The 25264-nt window shown below is 38.7% G+C and overlaps 1 protein-coding gene across 1 annotated transcript in view; it reads left to right on the forward strand.

Annotated features, from left to right (window-relative positions):
* STAB2 (stabilin 2) overlaps nt 1-25264 on the forward strand; it is a 98687-nt gene that overhangs the window by 41787 nt on the left and 31636 nt on the right. Inside the window, exons 26-45 of the mRNA XM_089527976.1 lie at nt 608-703; nt 2113-2208; nt 2600-2647; nt 3939-4075; nt 4631-4745; nt 5038-5115; nt 5695-5793; nt 6185-6292; nt 7556-7687; nt 8813-8941; nt 10310-10366; nt 12146-12235; nt 12835-13030; nt 14114-14209; nt 15118-15163; nt 16317-16393; nt 18433-18558; nt 20016-20089; nt 21886-21957; nt 23559-23678. Coding sequence (XP_089384102.1) covers nt 608-703; nt 2113-2208; nt 2600-2647; nt 3939-4075; nt 4631-4745; nt 5038-5115; nt 5695-5793; nt 6185-6292; nt 7556-7687; nt 8813-8941; nt 10310-10366; nt 12146-12235; nt 12835-13030; nt 14114-14209; nt 15118-15163; nt 16317-16393; nt 18433-18558; nt 20016-20089; nt 21886-21957; nt 23559-23678 — 1992 coding nt within the window. The remainder of the gene's footprint in view (nt 1-607; nt 704-2112; nt 2209-2599; nt 2648-3938; nt 4076-4630; nt 4746-5037; nt 5116-5694; nt 5794-6184; nt 6293-7555; nt 7688-8812; nt 8942-10309; nt 10367-12145; nt 12236-12834; nt 13031-14113; nt 14210-15117; nt 15164-16316; nt 16394-18432; nt 18559-20015; nt 20090-21885; nt 21958-23558; nt 23679-25264) is intronic.

Consider the following 25264-nt stretch of genomic DNA (forward strand, 5'->3'; position numbering starts at 1 on the left):
ACTCTCCATACATGTACTAACTAGGCCTGACCCTGGAACAAGATTTCAGGGTGGGGTGGTGGTAAAATAAATATAACTCTGTGTTTTAATTAAGCTTCTGTTTTGATTTTGTCTTTTAGTGTTGCTGTGCATCTTGAGTTCCTTTCCTAAAAGAAAGGCAGGGTATAAATTAAATAAACAAAGACAACTACAATGTCATAGAAGATAGAAAATAAGGGATGGGGATTAGTTAAAGTGTAGCTAAGTAAAACTTGTTTGGAAAAGTGGGCATGAACTGAATTTCTGTGTGTATGTTCACCAATGTTTGGAAAAGTTATTTTATGGATTACAACTCCCAGATACCCTAGCTAACCAGTGGCCATGCTAGCAAGGGGATTCTGGGAGATGTGGCCCAAAAATAGTGTTTCCAGAGTCTAATTTACACATCTGTAATAGTCTTCTAATTTATCAGTATGACATTCTTAGTCAGCTCCTAGTGTCAGTCTGTTAAGCAAATATATTAGTCTGCTTTGCACTTCTTTTTAAGCTTTTCTTGATAGTAACTCATACAAGTGATCCAACATCCTTCAGTCTAATAACATTATTCATTGTTTCTCATATGATGCAGAATGACTGTGAATGTAAAGCAGGATTTTGGGGCAATGGATATGAATGTGAACCAATAAAATCTTGTCTGGAACAAAGTGAGAAGTGCCACCCACTGGTGAGCTGTCAATTTTAAAAAGTTTACTATATATCCCAATGATGTGCCTTCTTGAAATTGGATTATCATTTTTTAAAAATCACATGAGAAAGTGAAAAAATAACCATTTACTACTTAGGTATTACATTTCTAAGCTCTTTAGCCCTTCCCCCTTAACTGTGGCTAGTATAGTACATTTTTTAATATTCATAATGCCAAGCAAACAGCTCTAAATGCCCCTTCTCAGATTCTGGCATCTGTTGTTGCATGCTGGACAGCTCTTTGGTTGACATGTCCCATTGTCTACTTACACCTATCAGTGAATATGACAAGTTTGAGAGCCAACATAATGTAGTGGGTTGACATTGGAGTATGACTATGGTAACCAGGGTTTTCTTGATTATATTTATTCAGAAGGAAGTTGCCTTTCTCTGAGGCTGTGTGACTTCCTAAAGTCATGTAGTGGGTTTCCATGGTTGAGTGAGCAGTTGAACTTTGGTTTCCCAAAGTCCTCGCCCAACACTGAGATCAGTATACCACACTGGGTCAGGGTCCAAATGCCTCCTCAAAATCCTCTTCTAACTCTATAAGTCTCTCACAGAGTTCTAAACCCTGCTCCAGCACTCTTTTCACTTCCCTTATTTTCTTATTTACCTTGCAATGGTAAGAAACCATAAATGGAGACCTCTCTGAGGCGCTTCCCTCCCTACTGGCATATTGTGCAATTTTATCTATGTAAGATTAATAACAGCTTTACAGAAACTCTGAATTAACAACTGTTAACAATGGAGCTATGCAGACCAAAAAAATTCATGGATTGTATCCTTCATGCAGACTTCATGGATATAAAATAGAATAATGGTTTTCATGGCAGAAGTTAATATTGCCTAGGGGAAATTTTTTAAATTTAGCTGTCTAGTCTTTGCAGCTAGTGCATTAATTAATGTACAGTATTTGAATTAGAAGGCTATATTTTGCCATTGCCTTGGTTCACCAAGCCTTGTGGCTAGCAGTACGCTGACATCTTACCGTAGTTCATCTCACTCTGTGTGTGTGCGCGTGCGTACACACACCTTCAAGTTGCCTATCAACTTATGCTAAACCCATGAATTTTGTAGGGTTTACTTAGGCAAGGAATATCCGAGGTGGTTTTGCCTATACCCTCCACCGGGATTCATGGGCGGTCTCCCATCCAAGTAATAACTCAGGCTGTCCTGCTTAGCTGCCAAGATTAGACAAGATATAGTGCATTTAAGGATATTTAGAAGGCCTCAAGAAAATGCTTGATTTCAATGAATAGCAATGTTTCCATCAAACAGAACCTACCAGAAAGGCTTTCCTGTATGTGAACACTACAATCTTTTATGCAGTATGCCTTATCAGAAAGATTGCACAGTTATCACAAATCTGAACAGCTTTCTCTTTCACAGGCAGTTTGTCAGCTCATATCTTCTGGAGTATGGGAATGTGTGTGTTCAAAAGGTTATGAAGGAGATGGAAGTATGTGTTATGGAAATGCAGCAGAGGTAAGCAGGAAAATCCTAAATCAGGAATGGGAAAAATAGGACCTTCAAGACATCATTGTACTGAATCTCCCATCATTACACACCACTGGCTATTTGTAGCACTGGTATGTAGTAATAGGGATATAACTACTCCAAGAATATGCTTATGTATGTACCTGAGATTACCCCATTTATGTTAGGAATTAATAATTATAGAAAAGAATATTCCAGATAGAGCATCATACTACCTGCAATGCCTAACATGTTTTTTCAATGAGGTGCAAAATGTTAATGGCTGAGATTTCTTTATTTTAACTGGAGATGTCAAGAACTCAATTGGGATTTTCTAAAGCATGGGCTCAGCCTCTATGCCTTGAATACTCCCTGAAATTATTTTTTTCTCTTTGCTCAGGAATTGTCTTCTCTGTCAGAAGCTGCTGGATTTAATGAGTGGGTTGATGTGAGTATCTCTTGCAAAACATATTCAGAAAGGGAACAAATGTTTGATTCTGAATTGTTGAAATATTAAATCACATTGTTCTGAATCCAGTTACTAGCTCCAATGAAGTAGACCTACTGAATCAATTGCTGAATGATAAAATCAGCACTAATATGTATCTCACTGATTCAAAGGATCAACTCTAGCTGGGACTAGGGACTGTAGTTAAGTTAAATTAAAATACTAAAATATAAAAACCTATACATAACGAATGAATAGGAGTGACAAAGATCAGTGATAAAATAATCTGTAATGCACATTAAAATGAGTACTATAATAATGTTTAAATTGCAGCCTACCCTTACTAGCTACCCCCAGCATGTGACAAATTAATGTATCTGAGTTTGGCCACCAAAATGGAAATCATAAGAAAAATCGAGGTTAGTGAAAGAAAAAGCAACCCCAAAATACATTTTAGAGTGATCTCTAGAAGATTCAAAATGCTTTTGTTTACTTATCCAAGGCATGGTGGCTTTGTTTCACATGTTCATACTGGTCATTTTGACTAAAAACTCCAGTGATACATATCAAACTTTTCTTCCTTTTTTGCGGTATAGTAACCTATCCCTATTCTTTCCATGTTATTTCTACCTCTGCTACAAAATTTTCTGTTAAACTAATGTCAAGGAACTCATCTGTTTTGTTAACTGAGATATTCCTGGAATTTAGACACAATGTGGTGTAGTGTTTTGAGTGCTGAAGTAGGGCACCTGAACACCAGAGTTTGAATCCTTGCGCAGCTATGGAAATCCCATTCAGTGACCATAAGAAAGTTACACTCTCACACTAAAAGGAAGGCAGTGCCAAATCTCCTCTGCATAATCTTTCCACAAAAAGTCTGTGACAGAAATGCAATGAGGCAGAGTTGACTTGAAAGCATTTAACACCAACAAGGCAAAAGACAAATGATAAACGTAGGCACAATAAAAACTCAGCAATAGACAATAACAGCAGCAGAGTATCATCCTGTTTCCTCTGAAAGAATGTGATATAGATGATGAACCTAACTACATGTACCTGAGAGCAATCTTATTGAATACAATGGAATTTATTTCTAAATAATCAATAAATAAGATCATGTTGCTAGTGAGATGGCCAAGCATGTTTTTACCTTGGCAGAAGATTCTACTGTGTGAAGTTTTTTTTTCATAGAAAATAAAAGAAAACCATGCTCTTGACTCTTTAACCTAACAGGTAGACCTGAAACAGGACCTGTAGAATATTAATGCATTTTATCCTGTGATTCGTTCAGATAGCTGCAACGAAGATGCTGCTGACAGATGCAACAAATCTAACAATCCTTGTGCCATCTCACCAAGCAATTCAGAATATGGACCAAGATGAGAAAGATTTTTGGATGTCAAAAGACAATATTCTAACCCTAATAAAGTATGCTGAGTATTTCTTTGTCATTGTCATCATCATCGTCATCATCATTGTTCTGTTCATAATGTACAAGACTTTGTCCCTCAACATCATTAAAACTAATTTTGTCACCTTGTCATCATACCCACAAGCTTTGCATTTCTATGGCTATTCATACAGTCTGATCAGAAAGGTCCTTACTGGGCATCTGTTCACTCCATGCATCTGAGGAAGTAGATGAAGTCTATGAAGGCTTATGCTACAACATTTTTCACTCATTTAATGTCAAAGCTGCTATACATACTAATGTTCCAGACTAACGTGGCTCTGTTTGGTAATGGTTTTGCAAAGTTCTTTGTATATTGCAAACACTCTTTCCTTAATTCTTTAAACAAACATTGTCAGCCAGAACATTCTCAAGGTTGCAATTTACCCACAGAGCCTTATTTCACAAGAAAACCAAGTGGAAACAGAGCCTAATAGCAGCAGCTTTTTCTGGGTTTTACCACATGACATTGTAGTGCTTCATTTCCAAGAGTTGTATCACATTTGAACTTAACTGTGTTTCTTTTCCATTAGACATCACATATTAAAGGGAGCATACACAGTGGCTGATCTCCAGCATTTGTCGTCGTTGGAGGGGGTGGCAACGTCTTTGCATGGCAACTTCTTGTCATTGTCCAAGAGAAGTGGAGTAAGTTTACCAGTACTCCTTGATAATGTTACATACACACACACTTCCCTAGAATTCACTGGAGCCTTGGAGAACCACAAGAATCAAGGTAGAAAATACTGAGCTACCTTGCAAGATAACTTGATCTACCCCTCCTCTTGACATTTCTATGAATAAAGCATGGAGTAGTAACCTCACCTGGAAGTGGCTTTGGTATAAAACAGCATCCATTCTATCTCTCCATATGCATGGGCAGGAAGCTGGTAAAATTATACTACCAAAATAAACTGTATTTCTATGCCTTCTTTTCTAGGATCTTTCAGTTGATGGTGCAAACATTGTAGCTAGTGATATTGCAGCAACAAATGGGATTATACACGTAGTGGATAAGGTATTTGAATCTTTATGATAAATAGCTAGGATTTTAAAAGAACTTCTTAAAAAACCAAGCTAGTTTTTATTCCTCTTCCACATCTTTACCTTGCTAAATGTCCTGCCTAGTAAAGATTTCAAAAGCATGTTAATCACTTTGTAATATTGATTGGCCCTAATAAAAGTATTTTGGATTTTTCCTTATGGAAAAGCTCAACTACCTTTCCTTTTTGTGAACTAAAGTATGTACATTATTAAAATTATACAATATTCTTCCACTGAAAATAGTGTCTGTCCTACCATGCTGTCTCATAAGAACAAGTAACCAGAAATGATCTAAAGAGTCCTTTCAATTTGTGGTTAAATACATCTAAACAACTCTCGCTTGCTATGAAAATCCTGGTATAGGTTTAATCTCACACTTTTGCTGAAGTGGTGCATGTTATTTTCTCTGCCTTTTGGATAACTATCAAGTAAAAAGCATTGCCTTTTCCCCCCCAGAATTATTTTATTTGATATTTTATTTCACCATATGAACGTTATAAGAACAGTGAAAAATTGTTTCAAACTTGTCTTCTGGTTTGTTTGTTTGTTTCAGGTTTTGACACCCATAAGAGGAGTGAGTGGTACATTGCCAAAATTGCTCCCCCGCTTAGAACAGATGCCAGATTACTCCATTTTCAGAGGCTATATAATTGTAAGTATATATGCTTTAATAGTCAGAGCTTGGAAAAATTGAAGTTTTATTAAAAGTTCAAGAATCCCCTAGGCCAGTATTTCTCAGGCTATATGATATGGAGAACTGGCATTTATGTTTTCCAAAGTGTCAGGGATTCACACCATATATGTATACTTTGAGTGCAATTATTTCTTTCCTTCCTGGAAACTTACCAGGGACCATCAGCCAATGGCTTGGAGACCACTGCAAGTCCCAGGACCACTATTTTGAAAAGCACTGCCCTAGGTAGCATAGCAAATGGTCATGGTAGCTCAGGAATCTGGCAGCTGGTATACCAAAAAGTGATTCTTTTGAGCTTTGAGAACAGTCATGCACATTTTACAATCATCCATTTGTGTCTCTGCAACAGCAATACAACTTGGCAAGTAAAATTGAAGCAGCTAGCACCTACACCATTTTTGCTCCAACCAACGATGCTATTGAAAATTATCTCAAAACTAGACAGTCAGTTTCTTTGGTATGTATCGGTTTTTACTTTTCAATAGGGCATTTTTGCAATAGAATTTGTTTGCTGCTTGTTTGGTGCTTTAGAGCAAAACTGGAAATTGAAAACTAGAAATTGCTCACTGAAAGGAAGTGTTAGGAAGCTACAATGTGTAGTGCACTCATAAGGAAATGTTTATGCATTCATACTGTTGTTGTTGTTGTTGTTATTTTATAAAGTGCTGTAGAGAAATACTAATTTCTTTGCTTCATTTCTGTGATTCTAACACAGTAGGGATTGGCATAGTTGCTGAATTGGTTACCATGAAAGGTTCCAATGAACTAAAATGGCACAACTGAACCACCTTTCCACAGGACTAGCAATGGAATTTTATTTTATTTTGGACTGTAACCCCAAAACATGACACTTCCTTGGTCCCTTTTGGTGCAGGGCATCAGTTTAGGTATCAACAGTCTACAAACCATTGGAAAAGCTCTTGTAAATCAAAGTACAGCCAGAGTCTGAAAAGTTACTTTGTAAAGACAGATTGTCATGTAACTCATTATGAAAACCCAGAAGTGACTTGCTACAGTTGCTACTGTAAAAAACCTGTTTTGTAACTTGTTTTATCGTATCAGATGTTGCTTTTGAATTCTTTTTTTAAAGTCTAGAAAGGTAAGAAAATACTCTAAAAATTGCAAGGGGGGACTTCAAAAATGTTCCAAGAAACCGCTTTTAGACCTCAAAGTAATGAGAAAAAGTAGCACAAATATTAACAAATGTTTCCAGTATTACTATTTATCTCCCTTACATTACAAGAATAGTTGTTATTTGTAATGCATTACTTCCAAGTTCCAGTCATAGTCCATTGTTTAAAACTGGGAAGGTAAATCTCCAAGCACTGCCCTAATCCATCCCCTGAATCTTCCTCACTAGGGAGTGAAGAATATCAAGGAATCCCCTCTGCATTCTCAACTGCAGTTGCAAACCCAGGACTCTCATCAGGATGCAGATGGTTTCAATAAATAATTCCAGATAGTACTTTGTCCCTCTTTGCCCTTTTCCACAAGGGAAGTGCATCAGGGGACAGAGAAACCGGCCTTGCTTTCAGCCAGCTTTTGCGGGTGGCAGCTGAGAGCTCCTCTCAAAACTGAGTCAGCACTTCATTCCTATTCACTTTTCCCTTTATCAAAAATAGGAAGGAAGAGCTAAATGAATCAAGCTGTGTGCCAGCATTTGCAAGGAAATCTACATCTTCCTGAAGTGTTTAGTATCCATAATTAATTTAATCTACAGGATGAAAACCAGATCCGGTACCATATTATTCTGGAGGAGAAGCTCTTGAAGAACAACATGCACGATGGGATGTTCAAGGAAACCATGCTTGGATTTTCATTTAGAGTGGGATTTTTCATTCATGATGCCCAGGTGCTACAGTACATCTAAAATCAGTCGATAGATCTTGCTGTGCCTTATTTATTTAAATACTTGCTTCAGGAAAAAGATTTATATTTGCCTTACTGACGGTATTAGGGAAAGATTCTACTGAAACCAAGATCTTAAGTCAAACTCATCTGTGAGCTTGACTGGCATAAGTATATTTACATTCCCAGCTAATGAAGCCACCCATTATATGTAAACATTAAGCATGTGCATTAAGTGGTGAACTTAACTTGAGATAGAAAGTAGAACTGAGAGTTAATGAATCAGTATTAATGTCTGGCCTTAACTAGAGGTCATCTATTTCAATGTACTGTACCTCTGATTGTTTCAAAGGCAGTCATATTGAATGGGTTGGTGATTTTTTTTTAAGACAGCCAAAATCTCCTCAAAGTGAGGAGAAGATAAATGTAATAGATCTATATCAGATAGTTATCTGATATCTGATGTTTTTTTAATTTGTCTTTTCTTTCCTACATTGTAATTTTATCTATTCCTCTATCTGTTATTACTTTTAGAGTGTACGCCTCGGGCAGGCTTTTATATATCCCTTAATTTTACTGATTTTGTACAGCTCTGTGTATAATTACAGCGCTTTAGAAATAAAGTTTAATAATAAAATAGTTGATATTTGTGGAATGATTGGTTGGTTGCATAAATCAAGCTGGAGAAATTAGAAGAAGGAAAGGAGTAACACTAGGACTATAGACCTGCAACCAGCCAGACCAGAGCATTATTAAGACTGGGACATATTATGATATGCAAAATACTCCAAGTCTTACATGGGGTTTAATTATAGGCTTGAAGAACTTTATAGAAAGGACTAAAATTGCTTAGAATGGTCTAAAATACAGCATTTTGAGTAATGAGCTATTTTTCCAGGGCTGTGTTCAGTGCTTTTATATGCATTTTTATTGTTTTCATGCAGAGTCAGATGCACTCACTTTGTAATAATTATACAACAAATATTTATTTTGACTTTGTACAGCGCTGTGTATAATTACAGCACTTTAGAAATAAAGTTTAATAATAATAATAATAATAATAATAATAATAATAAATTTATTTAAACTTGTCTCCCTAACATCTTCTAAACTGATATTTTGTGTGTAGCTCTATGTAAATGAGGCACCTATAAATTACCCAAATGTTGCAACTGATAAAGGAATAATCCATGGAGTGGGAAAAGTAATGGAAATTGAGAAGAACAGATGTGATTACAATGATACTGAGATCATAAATGTAAGTTATGCCCTTCTGTGTGTGTACTCTGTGTGTGTGTGTATGTGTGTGTGTGTGTGTGTGTGTGTGTGTTTTAATGAATATAGTTATAACTGAATTATATACCACTGGAACCAGTTTCGGCTGGTTTAGTGTGAAAATTCTGATTGTTTTCTGATTGTCTGGTTGTCTTCTTAGAATATTTGCAATAAAATCAAGCCTAAATCTGAAGTTATGAGAAGGGGAGCTTCCCCTGCTTAGACCATGAGTTGTTGAATCTGACTGAAACAAAGAACCAAAACCTATGCATTGATCAGGGATGGGAATTGTTAGGCCCTCTGGACATTGCTGAACTAAAATACCCAGCATCACTGGACAATGTAGTAAATGGAGAGGAATACTGGGAACTGCAGTTCAATATTTATGAGGGTGATATATTTCCCACCCCTGGCACAGACACTTATATGTTACTTATTTTTAAGGTTGCTTTGGATCACGTTCAATAGGAACTGCAGACAACACAAACAGAAGACCTTCCTTCTTACCATTTGAAACAAGAAATAAGAATACTTTCTTGAAAGTAGGCTTTCTACTTTTCCATTTTAGTTGTGGATTCAGTTTCGTTCAAATGGTTTCTGACTTATGGTGACCCTTGAGTGAACCTGTCGCAGGGTTTTCTTAGCAAGATGCATTTAGAGGGCTTTTTCCTAAGCCTTCCTCTGAGGCTGAGAGACTGTGACTTGCCCAAGGTCACCTAATGTGTTTCCATGGCCAAGCCAATTTCTAAAGTCATCATCCAGTGCTCAAACCACTATACCATGCTGGCTCTCAATAAAACTGTCTTACAAATATGCCAAAGCTTCACCTTAATATTTTTATACATTTTATAAAAAATCCTCTCCCTACTTGAAAGGAGCTTGGAATAGCACATATCATTCTCTTTCCTCTCATTTATCCACACAACAGTCCTGTCAGGTAGATCAGGCACAGAAGCAATGATTGTACCGAGGTTACCTGATGAATGTTTTCACTAAGCAGGAATGGAAGAGGCACATTTTGTTTATTAGTGTGGCCCTTATTCCTCATTTCTGAAAATTAAACAAATGAAAATAGTAACAACATGAAGGGAATAGAAAGTTAAATTTTGCAACATTCTGTTTTATTAAAGCAGAAAGAAATAACTCTAGTGGACAGTGGGGGGGGGGTCAGTGTAGCCATCTGATCAGGAGAATTGTCAGGACAGTAATCAAAAGTTTCATTCAGATGAAAAGTAAAAATGTCTCTTTCTGCATTTGCAATGCCTTTCTAAGGTTTGTACAGAGGAGCTGCTAGTAATCTTTTCTACATGCTTTTACATAAAAGTGAATGTGTGTTTATTTTGTTTTTAAGGGGAAATGTTTGCACTGTTCATACCCACCTGGATGCCCTCCTGGGACTACACCAGTGGTAAATATCTTGGAATTAGATTGGTGTAAATAGATGCATTTTTTCATATATATAAAATTTTGTTTTTGTATAATAAGGCCGTGATATCCCCTCGAGTTTGGTTCCAGGATACCAAAATACAATGGTGTAATAAAAATGGCAAAATCAAGGTTTGCTTTTTGGAATATATATGTATACTGTATGATGGCATAGATGGTTGAATCTATAGATAAGGAATCTGTGAATATGGAGGGGCAGGTATTTATTAACTGATTTGCTATTACAGTGGACCCTTGTTATATGCTGGAGTTTGGTTCCAAGATGCCCCGTGGATAACAAATTCCATGGATGCTCAAGTACCATTAAATATAATGACATAGAAAAATGGTGTCCCTTATAAAAAATGGAAAATTAAGGTTTAATATTTGAAATTTATATTTATTTTGAACATTTTCAAACCATGTATGTTTGAATCCGTGTATTAAAAAATCAGTGTATAAGAAGAGCTGACTGTATGCGTAAGTTGACATGTAACTTACAGCAATCCTGTCCTACAGTTTTCTTGGCAAGATTTATTTAGAGGAAGTTTTCCATTGTGTTCCTCATAGACTGAAAGAATGGGGCTCAACAGACCACCCCAAAAGGGTGGCCTGGAGCCGCCTGTCTTTGCTCCCGAGGGACGCTGCAGCAGCCAAACCACACAGCATCCCTCCACACTAAAAAGAACCTGCTAAAAGCAGGTTCTTATTATTGTGCACGCCGGGCACCATGACTGCACCATTGGTTCTGGGGTGCATGTCGATGACACAAGCATGGCGCCACGATGTGCAGAAGCTGCACCATGCGTATGTCATGATGGCAGCCCCCGTGTGGATGGGAGGCCACCATTATGGCACCGCAATTACTTGATAGGGTTTGGGAGCATGCAGACACTGTCCGCTCTTGAACCCTAGAATCAGTGCCAGGATGGTGCTTTCCACCCGTTTGTATCAGGCCAATGTGACTTGTCAAGATCACCCAGTGGATGTCTATGGGCAAGCAGGGGGTTGAACTCATGATCTCCGGTGGTAATGGCGCAAGAATCCGCAAGAATCAAGGAACACGAGAGGCACTGCAGACTGGGCCAGCCAGAAAAATCAGCAGTAGCAGAACATGCCACAAACCATCCTGGGCATAAAATACTGTTTGAAAACATTGAAATTCTGGACCATGCCAACCACTACCATGTCAGGATGCACAGGGAAGGCATTGAAATCCACAAACACCTGGACAATTTCAACAAGAAAGAAGAAACCGTTAAAGTGAACAAAATTTGGCTACCAGTCCTGAGGAATAGCAAAATAAGGACTCAGTAAATGCAAATGGGAAACCATTCAGAGTCAGGGACTTTCCCAGCAGATAATGATCACCAATTAGCAGACATTAATCCTCTTTTGCATTAGCCTCCCAGCCTGAGGACTGCCATCAACACAGAACAATACACATGCAAATCACTCCTGCATTCCCAGGTGCACACAGAGTGTGTGTGTGTGTGTACACAAACCCACTTTTTTCCAGGCAAAGCATTCTCTGAAGATGCCAGCCACAGATGCTGGTGAAACATCAGGAAGAAAATCTTCTAGAACATGACCACATAGGCCGAAAAACTCACCAAAAAAAATGGATGCTGGCCATGAAAGCCTTCGATTTCAGAACATATTCATTAATGGAAGTATAAAAGAAAGCTATTCTGACCCTGATGTAATACATGCATAAAAATCATTTGTCTGATAATGTTCTGTTCTTTTTATTTTTCTGCAGCCAGGAAAGAGGGAAATCTGTTTTTATCTCCACTATTATAGGATGTCTTTTCGTTCTGGATGCCAGCCAAAATGTGTTAAAACCATAATTGTGAGTACTGATTCCCAACCCAAGCCAATATTTTTATTTCTCAACCATTGTTCCACTGTTAGAGCATAATAAAGAGAAAGAATACTGAGAATTGGCTGCTATATCTATAAGTGGGAGTTAGGTTTTCTTCCTGAGTGATGGATGTTGTAGTCAAAAAGAAGAACACCAAAGAGGAGGACAATGAAGGGCTGTTGTTCTTTATACAAAAATAAATAATCATATCTTCTAAAAGTTTTTTGCCTTATTGAAAAGAAGAGCAGGCTCAAATTCCAGTTAATTCCTTTTTCCATATGGATAATAGTGTTTGTGCTAGATAAGCAACAGCACTCATACCCTGAACATGAGAAACAAAGTAAAATATATAGAGAGATTAATGTGTGCTTTTAGCATAGCAGCCCAAGCAAAGCTTGGAGAAATAACATTTGTGAACTACAACACCCAGAATTTCCCAACATCATGAGGAATTTGGATTTATAGTCCAAAAAAGTAACTTTACCAGGCTCTGTGCTCTGGGTGGCTTTCCTGACACATCTTCCTTCTATCTTTCTTCTCTTCACATGTAATTCTGGTTTTGCCTTACATCATTTGTTTCTTTTCAGATCAGAGAATGTTGTGCAGGATTTTTTGGCACACAATGTGAGCCTTGTCCAGGATTGGTTGGAAATACTTGCTTTGGCAATGGAATTTGCTTGGATGGCATCAATGGCACAGGTTCTTGTGAGTGTGAAACTGGATTTGAGGGAGTCGCCTGCAATAGATGCATCAAAGGCAAATATGGCACCAACTGTGATCAAGGTACTTCAGGTTTCTGACTAGTGGAGTTTTCAAAATGACTGCCAGGCATTTGTAGTCACTGCTGTGGCAAATTATTCTATACCAATCGTGTGCTCTATTTTGTTCTAGGCAGCTAGATCCAGTGCACATTTATACTCATGGAAGAACTGGTCATGGGAGGAGATCTGCAGGCCTATTCTTCCATCTTTATAGGAAACTTTTGTTAACATAATATAATCTGTGAAATTCAAAATAGTGGATCTAGACTTGTCATATGTGGACAATGAAGTTCTGTAGAAGGTTCTTCATAATGAGGTTGTGTGATCACTGTCACTCCTACAGCCTTCCTCAGACTGATGTTTTCCAGAAATTTTGAGCGGGAATTACCAGTATGCTTGAAGATTTCCCAGGCTAGTTGGGGGTGATGGGAGTTGTAGCTCAAAACATCAGGAGTGTAGTACTGCATGCAAAAACAGATCATTGGGTCAAGATGACACGCTACAGGGCTTACTTCTCTCTGTCATCAGAGCTTGCTCTGTAGTGAAAAGTGGGAGGAGACAGAAATATATAACATTCATAACATAAAAGTTATAATATAGAAAGTTATATAAGTTACATTTGAAATATAATACAGAAAGTTATATAGTGCACCCATGCCATATGCGGGCGCACTATACACAGCTTCCTGCTTACATGGAAGCCACACCACAATCTAAACAATGACTGCCGTGTGCACGTGCCTCATTGTTTCCTATGGAGCATGAGCATATGCGGATTTTCACTTATGGGGGGGGGGGGTCTGGAATGGATCCCCCGTGTAAGGAGAGGGCCCACTGTATAAGTTACACTCAAAATGCTGTATATTTGGGCAATAATGTTTTCCAGTTAAATAGACTTCGTTGTGGCTCCCATAGTCTGGAAAATGTAATATATCTGGAAAATGTAATATGTAAACTGCCCATTAAAAGGATTAATTCAATTTCAATGTTATGAAAAATGAAGAATATGCAGCTGGAACACATTAAGGTAGATGTCATCATAAAACAACCAATATTACTGTTGTGTGCAAATTTTTGAAGCTTAAATCTCCCTCTTTGCATTTAGATTGTACCTGCGTCCATGGGAGATGTAACAGTGGTATTAAAGGAGATGGCACTTGTGAGTGTGATGTTGGCTGGAGAGGTGTGAAGTGTGAGAATGGTAAGTGCAACTGCTGTTCATTTCTCTGTCTTAGTATTTGAAGATGCAAGTTTGCCAGGAAACCCCAATGGTAGGTTCACTTTGGGTTTGCCATAAGTCAGAAATGATTTGCAGGCACACAGCAACAATGTGTGTGTGTGTATAGTAACCAAAAACAACTTGAGTGCTTTTCAGCTTCTTACTACTTGTGAGAAGTAGTACTTCTCATTACTACTGCACATTCTAGTTCATTAAGGTCCCAATCTTCATCTCAGTTACTATATTCCCATGGTTCTAACAACATGTTTATATCTTCTGATGTATCATTTGAATTGTCTCTCAGCTATTGGTTCTGTTCTGACAGAAAGATTGTTATGGTATTGTACTGAAACCTGTACACACACACACACAAAACTCGTTTTTAATACCAACTAACTTCTGTGGAGTTCCTGACAATAGCCTTGCCTGTGTTTTTATCGTACACAAAGAATCATAAGGGCAGATTTATTGCTGTTACATCTTACAGCTGATTAAGAGAAAGTAACTTCCACTTATTAGTATTAAATAACAATAATGCAAATGAAACAAAACATCCGTGATGGGAGGAACAAATTTAGGGAGGTTCCAAATGAGGATTTTGTCAGGCACTCTTCCTACTTCATTGAAAATGTCTTCATCTTGTAACCCTCACATGTACTCTCATTGTTTTTCTTATCATTTTATTCTGGGCTTCCATGCAGAGATGAAGAAGCATTCAAACATTTCTCAAGCTGAAGTGGTATAATCCAGAAAAATGTGTAGATCAGCTATTAGGCAATGGGATAAAAGAGGAACAATGGATATCATTGTAGACTACTTTGAACAACAAAAACATTTATTCTTTCTTTCTTTCTTTCTTTCTTTCTTTCTTTCTTTCTTTCATCTCCCAGAAATCAAAGATGATGAATGCAATGGTACCTGCCATAGTAGTGCCAAGTATGTATTATCTCAAACTAGCTCATAAGCCTGAGACAGAATTCAGATAGCATTCAGGCAGTATCAAATTTGAACTTGGAGCTGGGGAGGAAATATATTTAAAACCTACTTTGTTTACTCTCTTGTATTCCATTATGCTATGGTGGTTCTCATATAAATTTTTAAATATATATTATTCAGTTTAAAACCAACAATCAGACTACAACAGAATAGCAGTATATGTTTTAAAAAGAAAAAGAAAAAACAAGCAAACAAATCAAGTAACATGAATAATAAACCAAAATCAGTCACCTCAAATCTGAACTGAAGTGCGGTGTCACACTGAAGTTTTGAAATGAAGTGAAACCACCCAAATGGGTTCTAAGCTTTATTTTTGTCTTGGCTGCTACTGCTATTTGCACAGCCCTGCTGAGCTAAATGACAGATGAAAAGTTTTTGTGTGTTCCATCAACCTGCTTTGAGACACAGATGCTGATTTAATCACAACTTGTGTTTTTATTTGCATTTTTCTCTGTTTTGCACATCATCATGAATCCCAGTTTGGGGGGGGGGGGAGCAGGATGGAGGGCCAGCATGGTATTGCAGTCCCTCTGCTGGGCTATGACTCTGGAGACCAGATTCAAATCCCCTCATGGCCATGGAAACTTACTGGGTGACCTTAGGCAAGACATAGTCTCTCAGCCTCAGAAAAACAAAGCTTTCCAAGAAAACCCTATGATAGGTTTGCCTTTTATATATGTCTGTGTGCTTGTCACCTGTTGACTTATGGTGACCCCATAACTTTCTTAGGGTTTTCTTAAGCAAAGAATGCTCACAGGTAGTTTTGCTAGTTCCTTCCTCTAAAATATAGCCTTCAGCACCTGGTATTCATTGGTGGTCTCCCATCCAAGTACTAATCAGGAACTGGCTCTACTTAGCTTCCAAGATCAGATGGAACTTGGTACCTTGATGCTATTTAGGCAGCAGATTCACCTTTGAATCATTGTAAGCTGGAAATAACTTTAAGGTACATGACAACAACAATAAAGGGAAGGAAAGAGGGAAATATGCAAACTGTTTGGAAGAATATAGCTTGAAAGAGCAGTGGAGATGCTATAGAGATTAATTAGGTTTATACATGTTGCTTTCCTCTTTCACCCAATTCCTCTTTTAGCTGCTTTCTCAATCCTGGAGGCACAGCGTATTGCCAATGTGCAGCTGGGTTTAAAGGGAATGGGACATATTGTACAGGCAAGTGGACTTTATTCTCTTCTTTTTAAAAATTTGTGTTGATTTTTGCAAGCAATTGGTCTGATGTAACAGGGTCCATAAAACTGAATGTGTTAAATTAAAAGGTAAAATCATTCCATTTATTTATTTATTTATTTATTTGAAATGAAGAGTTCCCAGTTTATTCGTATTTTTTATAATGAAGTTTGTAAATGTATTTCTTATGATTTATTTGATATATTTGATTTATATCATGCTCTTCTTTCAATATGGGACCCAAAACAGTATAATTTGAAACACAATAACTAGGATACAGGTTTACAGGATTAGAACAGTGGAATTTTGCAGGTAATGAGTATTCTATGTGAGCAAGTCAGAGAGGGATGAAAACCAACGAAGAACTCAACTGGCTCAAGAAGAGGGAGGGAGAATGACCGGCAGAGTTTTAGCAAAATTCATCCACCTGAAGACACCCATGCAGTCTTTCAGGACCTTGGACAGAGTCTAGAGAAAGCAGGCCACTTGTCCAAGGAGACCTTCTCACATCAGCCTTTTGTTGACCAACTATGAAATAATGAGACCAGACACAGTATTTGGGTTAAACAAGGACCATTTTATTGACCTAAAACCTGTTTAAAAGTTTGAGGCCTGGGGCTGAGCAAATGAAGTGGGGAGCAACCTAGTGTGGGTTTAACTGAGGTCCAGATGTCAATCTATGACACCTCCCCAGGCACCCTTGTGTGATACACCAGACCTCAAGGGCAACCCAGAGAGACTGACTGCTATCTTGGGTGGTCATTTTGGAAGGCCAACCTGGAGGGCTGCTTCCCAAGCCCCGTGACTTTATAAGAGGGTAAGCCCCCAGATCAGCCTGAAGGGCAGACTCTTTCACAAACCCCACCCCACCCCAGCCAGTCCTAGGTCCTGTGGCAGATCCAGAGCCCAATGCTCCACCAGAGCAGAGTGCCAAGGTGTGCACCAATCAAATATCATCTCCCCCCCACACTACCTACTAGATGGAGGCCTATTTAATGACACCACCATGTGCCAATTGTCAAAGCTACAGTATGGGGTAGGTGAAAAACACCAGATAAAGGATAAATTTCTACCTGGCCTCACGATTACCAGTGATGCTCATACTGCGCTGAGGGCTGGTGGTGGGTTGTGTTGATCAGGGGGCACATGAGGAGGTGACAGGCCCTTCCTTTCCCTCTACACATTCCCTCTACAAATTCCCTCTACACATGACCTCCTTTCCCTCTACACATAGCCCATAGGCACCTGGTCTCCTTTCATGGGGGCCAACAAGAAGCCCTCTGCCTCACAGTGACAGTCACCACACAGCTCAGGGACCAGTTCAATACTCCCTGAATGTGATTATCCCCTCAGGCTCTTCTCTTTTTGCATAAGTCCAGTGCACAGGGGCATCTCTTTATGTTTTCACCTGTGGTGGGAATCATGCAGCCTTCCAGTTCTTCTTGGACTGCAAGCTCCAAGTTCTTAGCTAGCATTGCCAATGGTTAAGAATGATGGTAGTTACAACACATTAACATCTGGAGGGCTAAATCATTCCCATCCCTGGTTTACATGGGGATTACTTCATTGCTTCACATTTCCTTGATCACAGAAGGGAACTAGTCCCCATGTGGTAGCCTATCATAGAGCTGCTTTATTCATTACTAGTGCTGTGTGTTCTCATCTTTCTTAAGGAGTTTCAGGGAGTATTTTCCTTCAGAGAAGGCACTGAGTTCTCTAAATGAACTCAAGGTGACGTTGGGCAAGACACCCTTTATCTGCAAAGGAAGGCAAAGGCAAATCCCCTCTGAACAAATATTGCCAACAAAACCCTTCATTGATTAGCCTTTGGATTGCCATAATTAGAAAATGGCTTGAGACAAACAACAACAACAACAAATACTTGTCAGCGAGCTTGTGTTACATTTCTCTGTCAAATGTATTTAGGGCAAACCAAGGTGTGCTACTGTATGGGGGCTGCAGTCATAGCTTATATTGCAATTCAAGAACTGCTTTCATAGCTTATATTTTGAATGTCTTTGTAGCTATCAATGCATGTGAAACAAGTAATGGTGGTTGCTCTACCAAAGCAGAGTGTAAACGTACCACCCCAGGAAACAGAGTGTGTGTCTGCAAAGCAGGGTACACTGGAGATGGAATAGTCTGCTTTGGTAAGTGCTAATAATATTTATATGGCCATTATGAAGTAAAGAAATGGGTAGTGATGTTAACGTAGTAATGTCTATAGTCTACACACTGTGAGTTTTGTTTCTATTAGTACATGAAAGTATAAACCATTTATTCCTTTTTAAAAAAGAAGTACATAGGCTCACAAGGTTACTTAGTTATTTAAATATATCACAAGATGTCAAGGTGGCATTCTCATAAAATCAATTTAAACCAATTTAAATTTAAAATAGTAAGGAACAAGTTAACAATCTAAAAGCATATTAAACAATTTAGCTAATGAAAACAAATTATAAGTTTAAAAACATGCCCCTGTCCTGTACGGATTTGGACATATCATTATATGCCAGTGGCTTTAAGGAAAAGCTGTGCTTTAATTTGGCACCAGATTAAAACCAGCATTGGCATGAATGAATTGGGCTTCCAAGGGCAGGGCACCACAGTAGACAAGGTCCTCTCCCATATCCTCCCATACTTTATTGCTCCACTGGTGGTATACAGGGAAAAGCCCCTTCAGCATACCTCAGCCCTCATGCAGGCATAGCTAGGAAAAGGCATTCCTTCAATTAGTGACACTGTAGGCCATTTAGAATGGCATCACCAGCATCTTCAATTCAAACCAGCACATCAAGAAATTACCAGCACATGACTTGTTGTGGCCAGGTTATCCATTTCCAGGAAAAGCATAGCTTGCAGAGGAAATTCATTTCCATCCAGAACACACTACTTCCTAGACATAGGAACCACCAATTCAGAGAACCACACTCATATGTTAATTCACCTTTAGTTTATTAATCAATCCATCCCATTACCTGGGAAAAGTTCTTGGTCAGAGCAACTGTGCTTGTATTAAAACCAGATGGAAATGGATCCAGATAATGTTTCATCCAAAAATATCTGATGTTGATTAGTCACTTAGAACTAGTTAGTTACCCCCATTTGGTTACCCAGATGGGGTGCTACAGGACACAACCTCACTGGAGATTGCAGTTTGTCTGAACTATGTCTGGGGGGTCAAGTTTTTGCCCATTGGCAATGAAGTTATACAGTCATCATCAAGTTTTTCATGTGACTCTCATGTCCAAAAAGAGAAAATGTTGAGTTGAAACACAGAACTATTTCATAACTCACATGGAAAGTGTTTTTGTTTGTTTGTTTTTTCAGTGTTCCATTCCAGAATCTGCATGCTACCACATCCAGGAGACTATTTTGAATTGGCTTTTGATTAGCCTGTTTTACATATTTCAAAAGGGAATGTATAGCATTGCCACCTCAAGCTGCAACAAATATTATCATTTTGTTTTACACTCATTGCAAAACAAAGGGAACAACAAGGATTACTTCAAATAAGCAGATTTTTACTGACTGTGTTTCTTAAAATGAGCTTTAGAAGACGTGAAAAAGTATTCACTTTTATCTTTTGTTGTTTGCTCATATAAAGAGATTAACCCCTGCTTAGAGAAGAACGGTGGCTGTGATACAAATGCAGAGTGTACTCACACAGGACCTAATCAGGTAAGTAATGTTCTCCTCTTGTATTAATACACACAGTAAGCAATTATTTCTGGTGAGTCATGGATTGTCCAACTCCTACTCTCCCAGGCAAAAATGAAAGCAATGGAAAATCTCCTGTGGATAAATCCTGCCAAGAAAATGCTATGCTTGGGTGGCTCTCCATGGGTCTGAGTCAACTTGAAGGCATATAACAACAACAACAACAAAGGCTATAAAATGATAACCTATAATCATAAGAAGGTGCTTTGAACAGAGTCAGGTCATTGGTCCTTTAGGCCTAGAGCTCTATGCTCTGGCTGACAGTAGTTCTTTAACATGTAAAGTTTTTTCCATCACCTACTGGCCTGAGATTTTTTTTTCAGTGATAAAAGACAAAGTGTCCTTCATATATTCTCTGACTCTGAGCAGAGGTCCTTCCTCATATCCTGTTCTAACTGCAAAGTTTTGATATAGCCAGGAAGATAAATCTCAGTTTAGCAATGAATTTACTGAAGGAGGTTAGATAATCCTGTGCTTCAGGATCTTAGCTGTAATATGGGGATTCCAATGTTATCTTCCCTTGTGAAAATTATTGAAATAATGTGTTTTGGGGTGGGCAAAAAATAGATCAGGACTTACTACTTGGAGGCTTCCAGTAGACTGACAAGGGCACTGACTTCCAACTATTTAATAGCAACAACTACATATTCTCTTTGGTTAGTTGAAGAAACAAAGAAAAGCTTTAGAAAAGTGCTAGGTAAGTAGGAACACATTGTGTGAAAAGGTTGAATTCAGTTGTGGTATCACAAACAAATACCCTATCCAAGCACATGCTCAGAGATAAACTTTGTTCTTGTTTACTTCCAAGAGTGTGCTGGCCCCGGTCAGCTATCTCCTATGCCCCTTGGCAGCTATTGAAGAATCTTGTTATTTTTAAAAATCACACAAACCTCAAGTTTGTTGGCTGTATGTGAAATGGTTTGATCAATTTTAAAGTGGTTTCTCAATTAATTATTTGATTCTACATTGGAGATCATACTGTACCTATACCTTTCATCACAAAGTTCAAAGACGGGAAAGAAAAGGATTATTATACTATAATGTCCAAAATCTTACATTAAAAAAGAAAAGAGCCAGAAGCCTATATTGTGAGAATGCTGCAATTTAACCTGTATAACCTGAATGGAAGTTAGTTGCCTAAGTAACCAGATCTCTGAGTATTTGTATTTCCAGTGAGATATATGAGATAAATTGAAATAACAAATAAAGATCTAACTTGAAAAGCTATTTTTGAAACATTTTTGTTATTATTTTAAATGATGATTTCAAATAGTTTGCAGACTCTTTGAACTGTTTTATCTGACAAGAAGCTCTAGCACCTAGAAAGAAAGTGGGGCAGAATACACAACTTATGTGCCCCGCATATACGAAAAGGAACTTCAAAAGAGATATGAATTCAGAATAGGCTTCAATTATTCTATTTCTTATCCAGATTATTTTAAAATTATAAATTTTAAAGTATGATTTTTAAAATATGGGGTGATTGTTTGAATATGTGTTAGTCTCATATGTCCTTTTAAGCTGATATGTGTTTTAAACTATTTATGTGCTTCATCTGATGTTATGTTTTGCATTTTAATCTGTTGCTATTCCCTGCCTTGTGTGTGTGTGTGTTTGTGTGTGTGTGTGTGTGTGTGTGTGTGAACATTTATTTATTTATTTTTCTATACCCATAAATGTAGCCAATTAAATTAATAGTCTGTAAAACTGCCATTATACTGTATCACTTGACATGGCTTATTTCCTTATTCTGGCAGGCAACCTGTAATTGCTTAAAAGGATACTCCGGGGATGGCAAATCGTGCACCTACATCAGTCCATGTTCATTTGTGAGTACATTCATATCAGTACAGTTTTTGATTGGCATAATATTTTTAATGTGTGCCTCTTGTTGTCAAATAGAAATCCAAAGGTACTGCCAAAGTATATCTTGTAATACCTCCCACAAACTGATGTAAAACTGACCTCTGTACCTGTTGCCATTTACTTATATATCAGCTGCATGTGATTATTCAACCTCTCTGTTGATTTTGCTCTAGACTTAATTTGAGTGAGGATTAAACTTCACTCAGATCAGTCGGCTGCATTTCCCCCGACTGTTGGGTGATTACAGGCCATCAAACAAATTAGGAAAAGGAACTCAGGTCAAAACATTTTTAAGGAAGGCCCCAGTGTCCCCTTTATCTTTATCCATCTACAGTACAACACTGTACTAAAGATGTTAACCTGTTCACTGAGTCAAAAGCAACATTTTCTTCTGTAGTGCCACATGAGAGCATAATTAACAGTGGTGCAGCCTTGAGAAGAAGACCAGGTCTCCATTGTGGTTTCCTCCCACAAGTTCTTCCTAAAAGCTTCTTGCTTTGATTTGGCTTTTCCCCATGTTTCAGAACCATGTTTTCATGCATTTCTATTGCATTTCTTGAAGGAAAACTAGCTAGTAATCAGTCTGTGGGTTGGGAAAGCAGGCAGGAAAAGGATTAAGCACTTATCTCTAGCCCTAAACTACTCCTCTGTATATCATATCCTTCCAGCTCTACTTTGCTTAGAAGAGCAGATTTATAAAATTATACCTAGTGTGGAGAAATTGGACAGAGATAGGGTTTTTCTCCTGTTTTCATAATACCAAAAGTCAGAGCATCCAATACATGTCCATGAGGTTCCGAACAGACAACAGGAAGCAGTTTTCCAGACAATCCATATTTAAAATCACAGAATGTGCTGGTAGCCAATAACTTGCATGGCTTCCAAAGGGATTAGAGATATTCATGAAAGATGAGGCTATCAGTCACTTTCTCATCTCTCTTTTACACTGGGTTCTTGTAACATTAAAGAGGAGCCAAAAAGTCACACAATATTTCAGTGTTTGTTCATTCCTCTCCAGTGCTTCGAGTCACAGAAGACAAGAGTCACGTCTCATTGAAATAAGTGAAACCTAAACTTAAAAGTGAAAGGCCCGTTACAGACCACCCAAAAGGGGCGGTCTTGGGCCGCTTCCAGTTGCAGCATGGAGGAGTCGCAGCAGCCAAACCGCGCGACTCCTCCACGCTGCAATGAAAGAGTGTGAAAATCGCACTCCTTCCGGCAACCCGGAAGAGACGCCGCAAGTGCCAAAGTGCTCACTTGCAGCGTCACTTCTGGGGTGCAACGTGCGTACGCAGAGTGTCTGCTACGTCAAGATGGTGGCCGTGTGGAACGGCCGCCACCATCTTGTATGGACTCAGTCCGTAATAGGGGTAAGTGCGTGCATAAGCCACGCACTTACCCTAAAGCTAGTACGTCCCCAGGACGTACTAGCTGCCCGTGTGTAACGGGCCAAAGTTAAAAGTGTTCCACTTTTACCTACCTTCTTTTCCTGTTGATTTATTCTTTTAAATGAAATGCATGTTGACAAAGGAGATTTTGTTTAATGTTGATTCTCTTTTCACAGAACAATGGTGGCTGTGGGGAAAATGCATACTGCAATGATACAGCACAGACAGAAATAACCTGTACATGCAGACCGAATTATATTGGAGATGGATTTACTTGTAGAGGGAGCATCTTCATGGTGAAACATTTCCCCTTTTTTACTGAATACTTATTAGATAATTTAATGCTCTTTAAAATCAAGTCAGCTACAGTGAAGTGAGGGGAAGGGAGGACTATTTGCAGAAGTAAGTCAATGTTGAGAGAAAGGTGCTTACCATTTCCATCATATCCTGTTCACCTGACATAATCTCCCACCCGCCACTACTTTTCATTGTAAAGCAACAATCACATGTAGATCTAGGAGTGGAAAGAATATTCACTTCATGTCCTAGGTGGAAAAAAAGCACTTCTCAAAATTACAAAATATCATTGGGAATAACAGAGAAACAGCGAGGTTTTTTGCACTTTGTAAAGCCTTTGAGGCCAGTTCATTTGCACAAGAATACACTTGTTTTTCCTGCAAAAAAAAATCCATGAATTGCCAAACAGAAAATATGTTTTCTATATTTCTGCACTAAATGAAATTCTAAGAAGACTTTCTGGGGATGGGGGAACTGTGCACACTTAACGAAAAGCCTCCTCACAGCAGAGAGAAAGCTATGGTATTTATTTGCTCTTGCTTATCTGGTCAACAGCACAAAGACTTACATCCCATTCTACAACTCTCTGTCCTTTTCTCTTCCCCCTGAAAGTCTCCTCATCCTGCAGTTTTTCAACTGTTCTGCAGAAACCTAGGTTCCAACACTCTTCTGTTGAATATCTAATCTGGTGCAAGAACCTGGAGGTGTTACTTTTTGGCTGCAATTCCCAGAATCCTCTAGCTAGCATGATTGCTTCTCATAGTGGTTAAGGAATTCTTGGAGCTACTGTTGAGTTTTGTGTGTGTTTTGTTGTTTTTTTAAAAAAAATAGTATTTCCAAGTTCTGTCTAGTACAAACTGAGGTGGTTTACAGACCACCCCTTTGGGGCCGCTTGCACCCGCCCCTTTCTCCAATGGATCGGGGCCTCAGCTGCCACAGTGGCAGCCCTGAGGCCCCAATCCACTGCTTTTCCAGGCCGCGGGGAAGCAGCAAAAGGCTGCTTCATGCAGGCTGGAAAGGGGTGTCCTTGGGGTCACTCAGCCCCTTTCTCCTTTGTGTCACTGGCACAGCCTTGTAAATGCTGCGCCAGCGACACAAACCCAGGAAGGAGCTCCAAAATGGAGCTCCTTCCGGTGCCGCGGAAAGGGCACCACAGGTGCCCTTCCACAGTGCTAGGACATCACATCCACGCCACTCCATTTGAAGGTGGCACGGCCGTGACGTCGTAATGGTGGCGCCCATGTGGACAGGGTGCTGCCATTTTGTACATACTCTGTACGTACAAGGGTTGGGGGCGTCTAAAAGAGACGTGAGTTATCATTAAAATACACTTTAATTGCTTAGACATTATTTCTTTTGAAATAAATTTGCAGCGTTGTCTTTGAAGTGAAGAAAACCTCTCCTCATGTAGATAAATCTCCAAGGATTCTTTGAGAGGCATGCATCTTTTTTTTTTTTTTTTAGTTTTGATGCTACCATCTCTGCATACTGAAATGTTTAGAAAGCTGGCCTCTAAGGTGGGGCTGACCAAAGTGCAGCCTTCTAGACATTGTCAAACTGTAACTCCCAGCATTCCTCAACACTG

Source organism: Sceloporus occidentalis, unplaced genomic scaffold (assembly GCF_023333645.1).
Source record: "Sceloporus occidentalis isolate IW3139 unplaced genomic scaffold, rSceOcc1.0.p SCAF_5, whole genome shotgun sequence".
Classification (NCBI taxonomy): domain Eukaryota; kingdom Metazoa; phylum Chordata; class Lepidosauria; order Squamata; family Phrynosomatidae; genus Sceloporus; species Sceloporus occidentalis.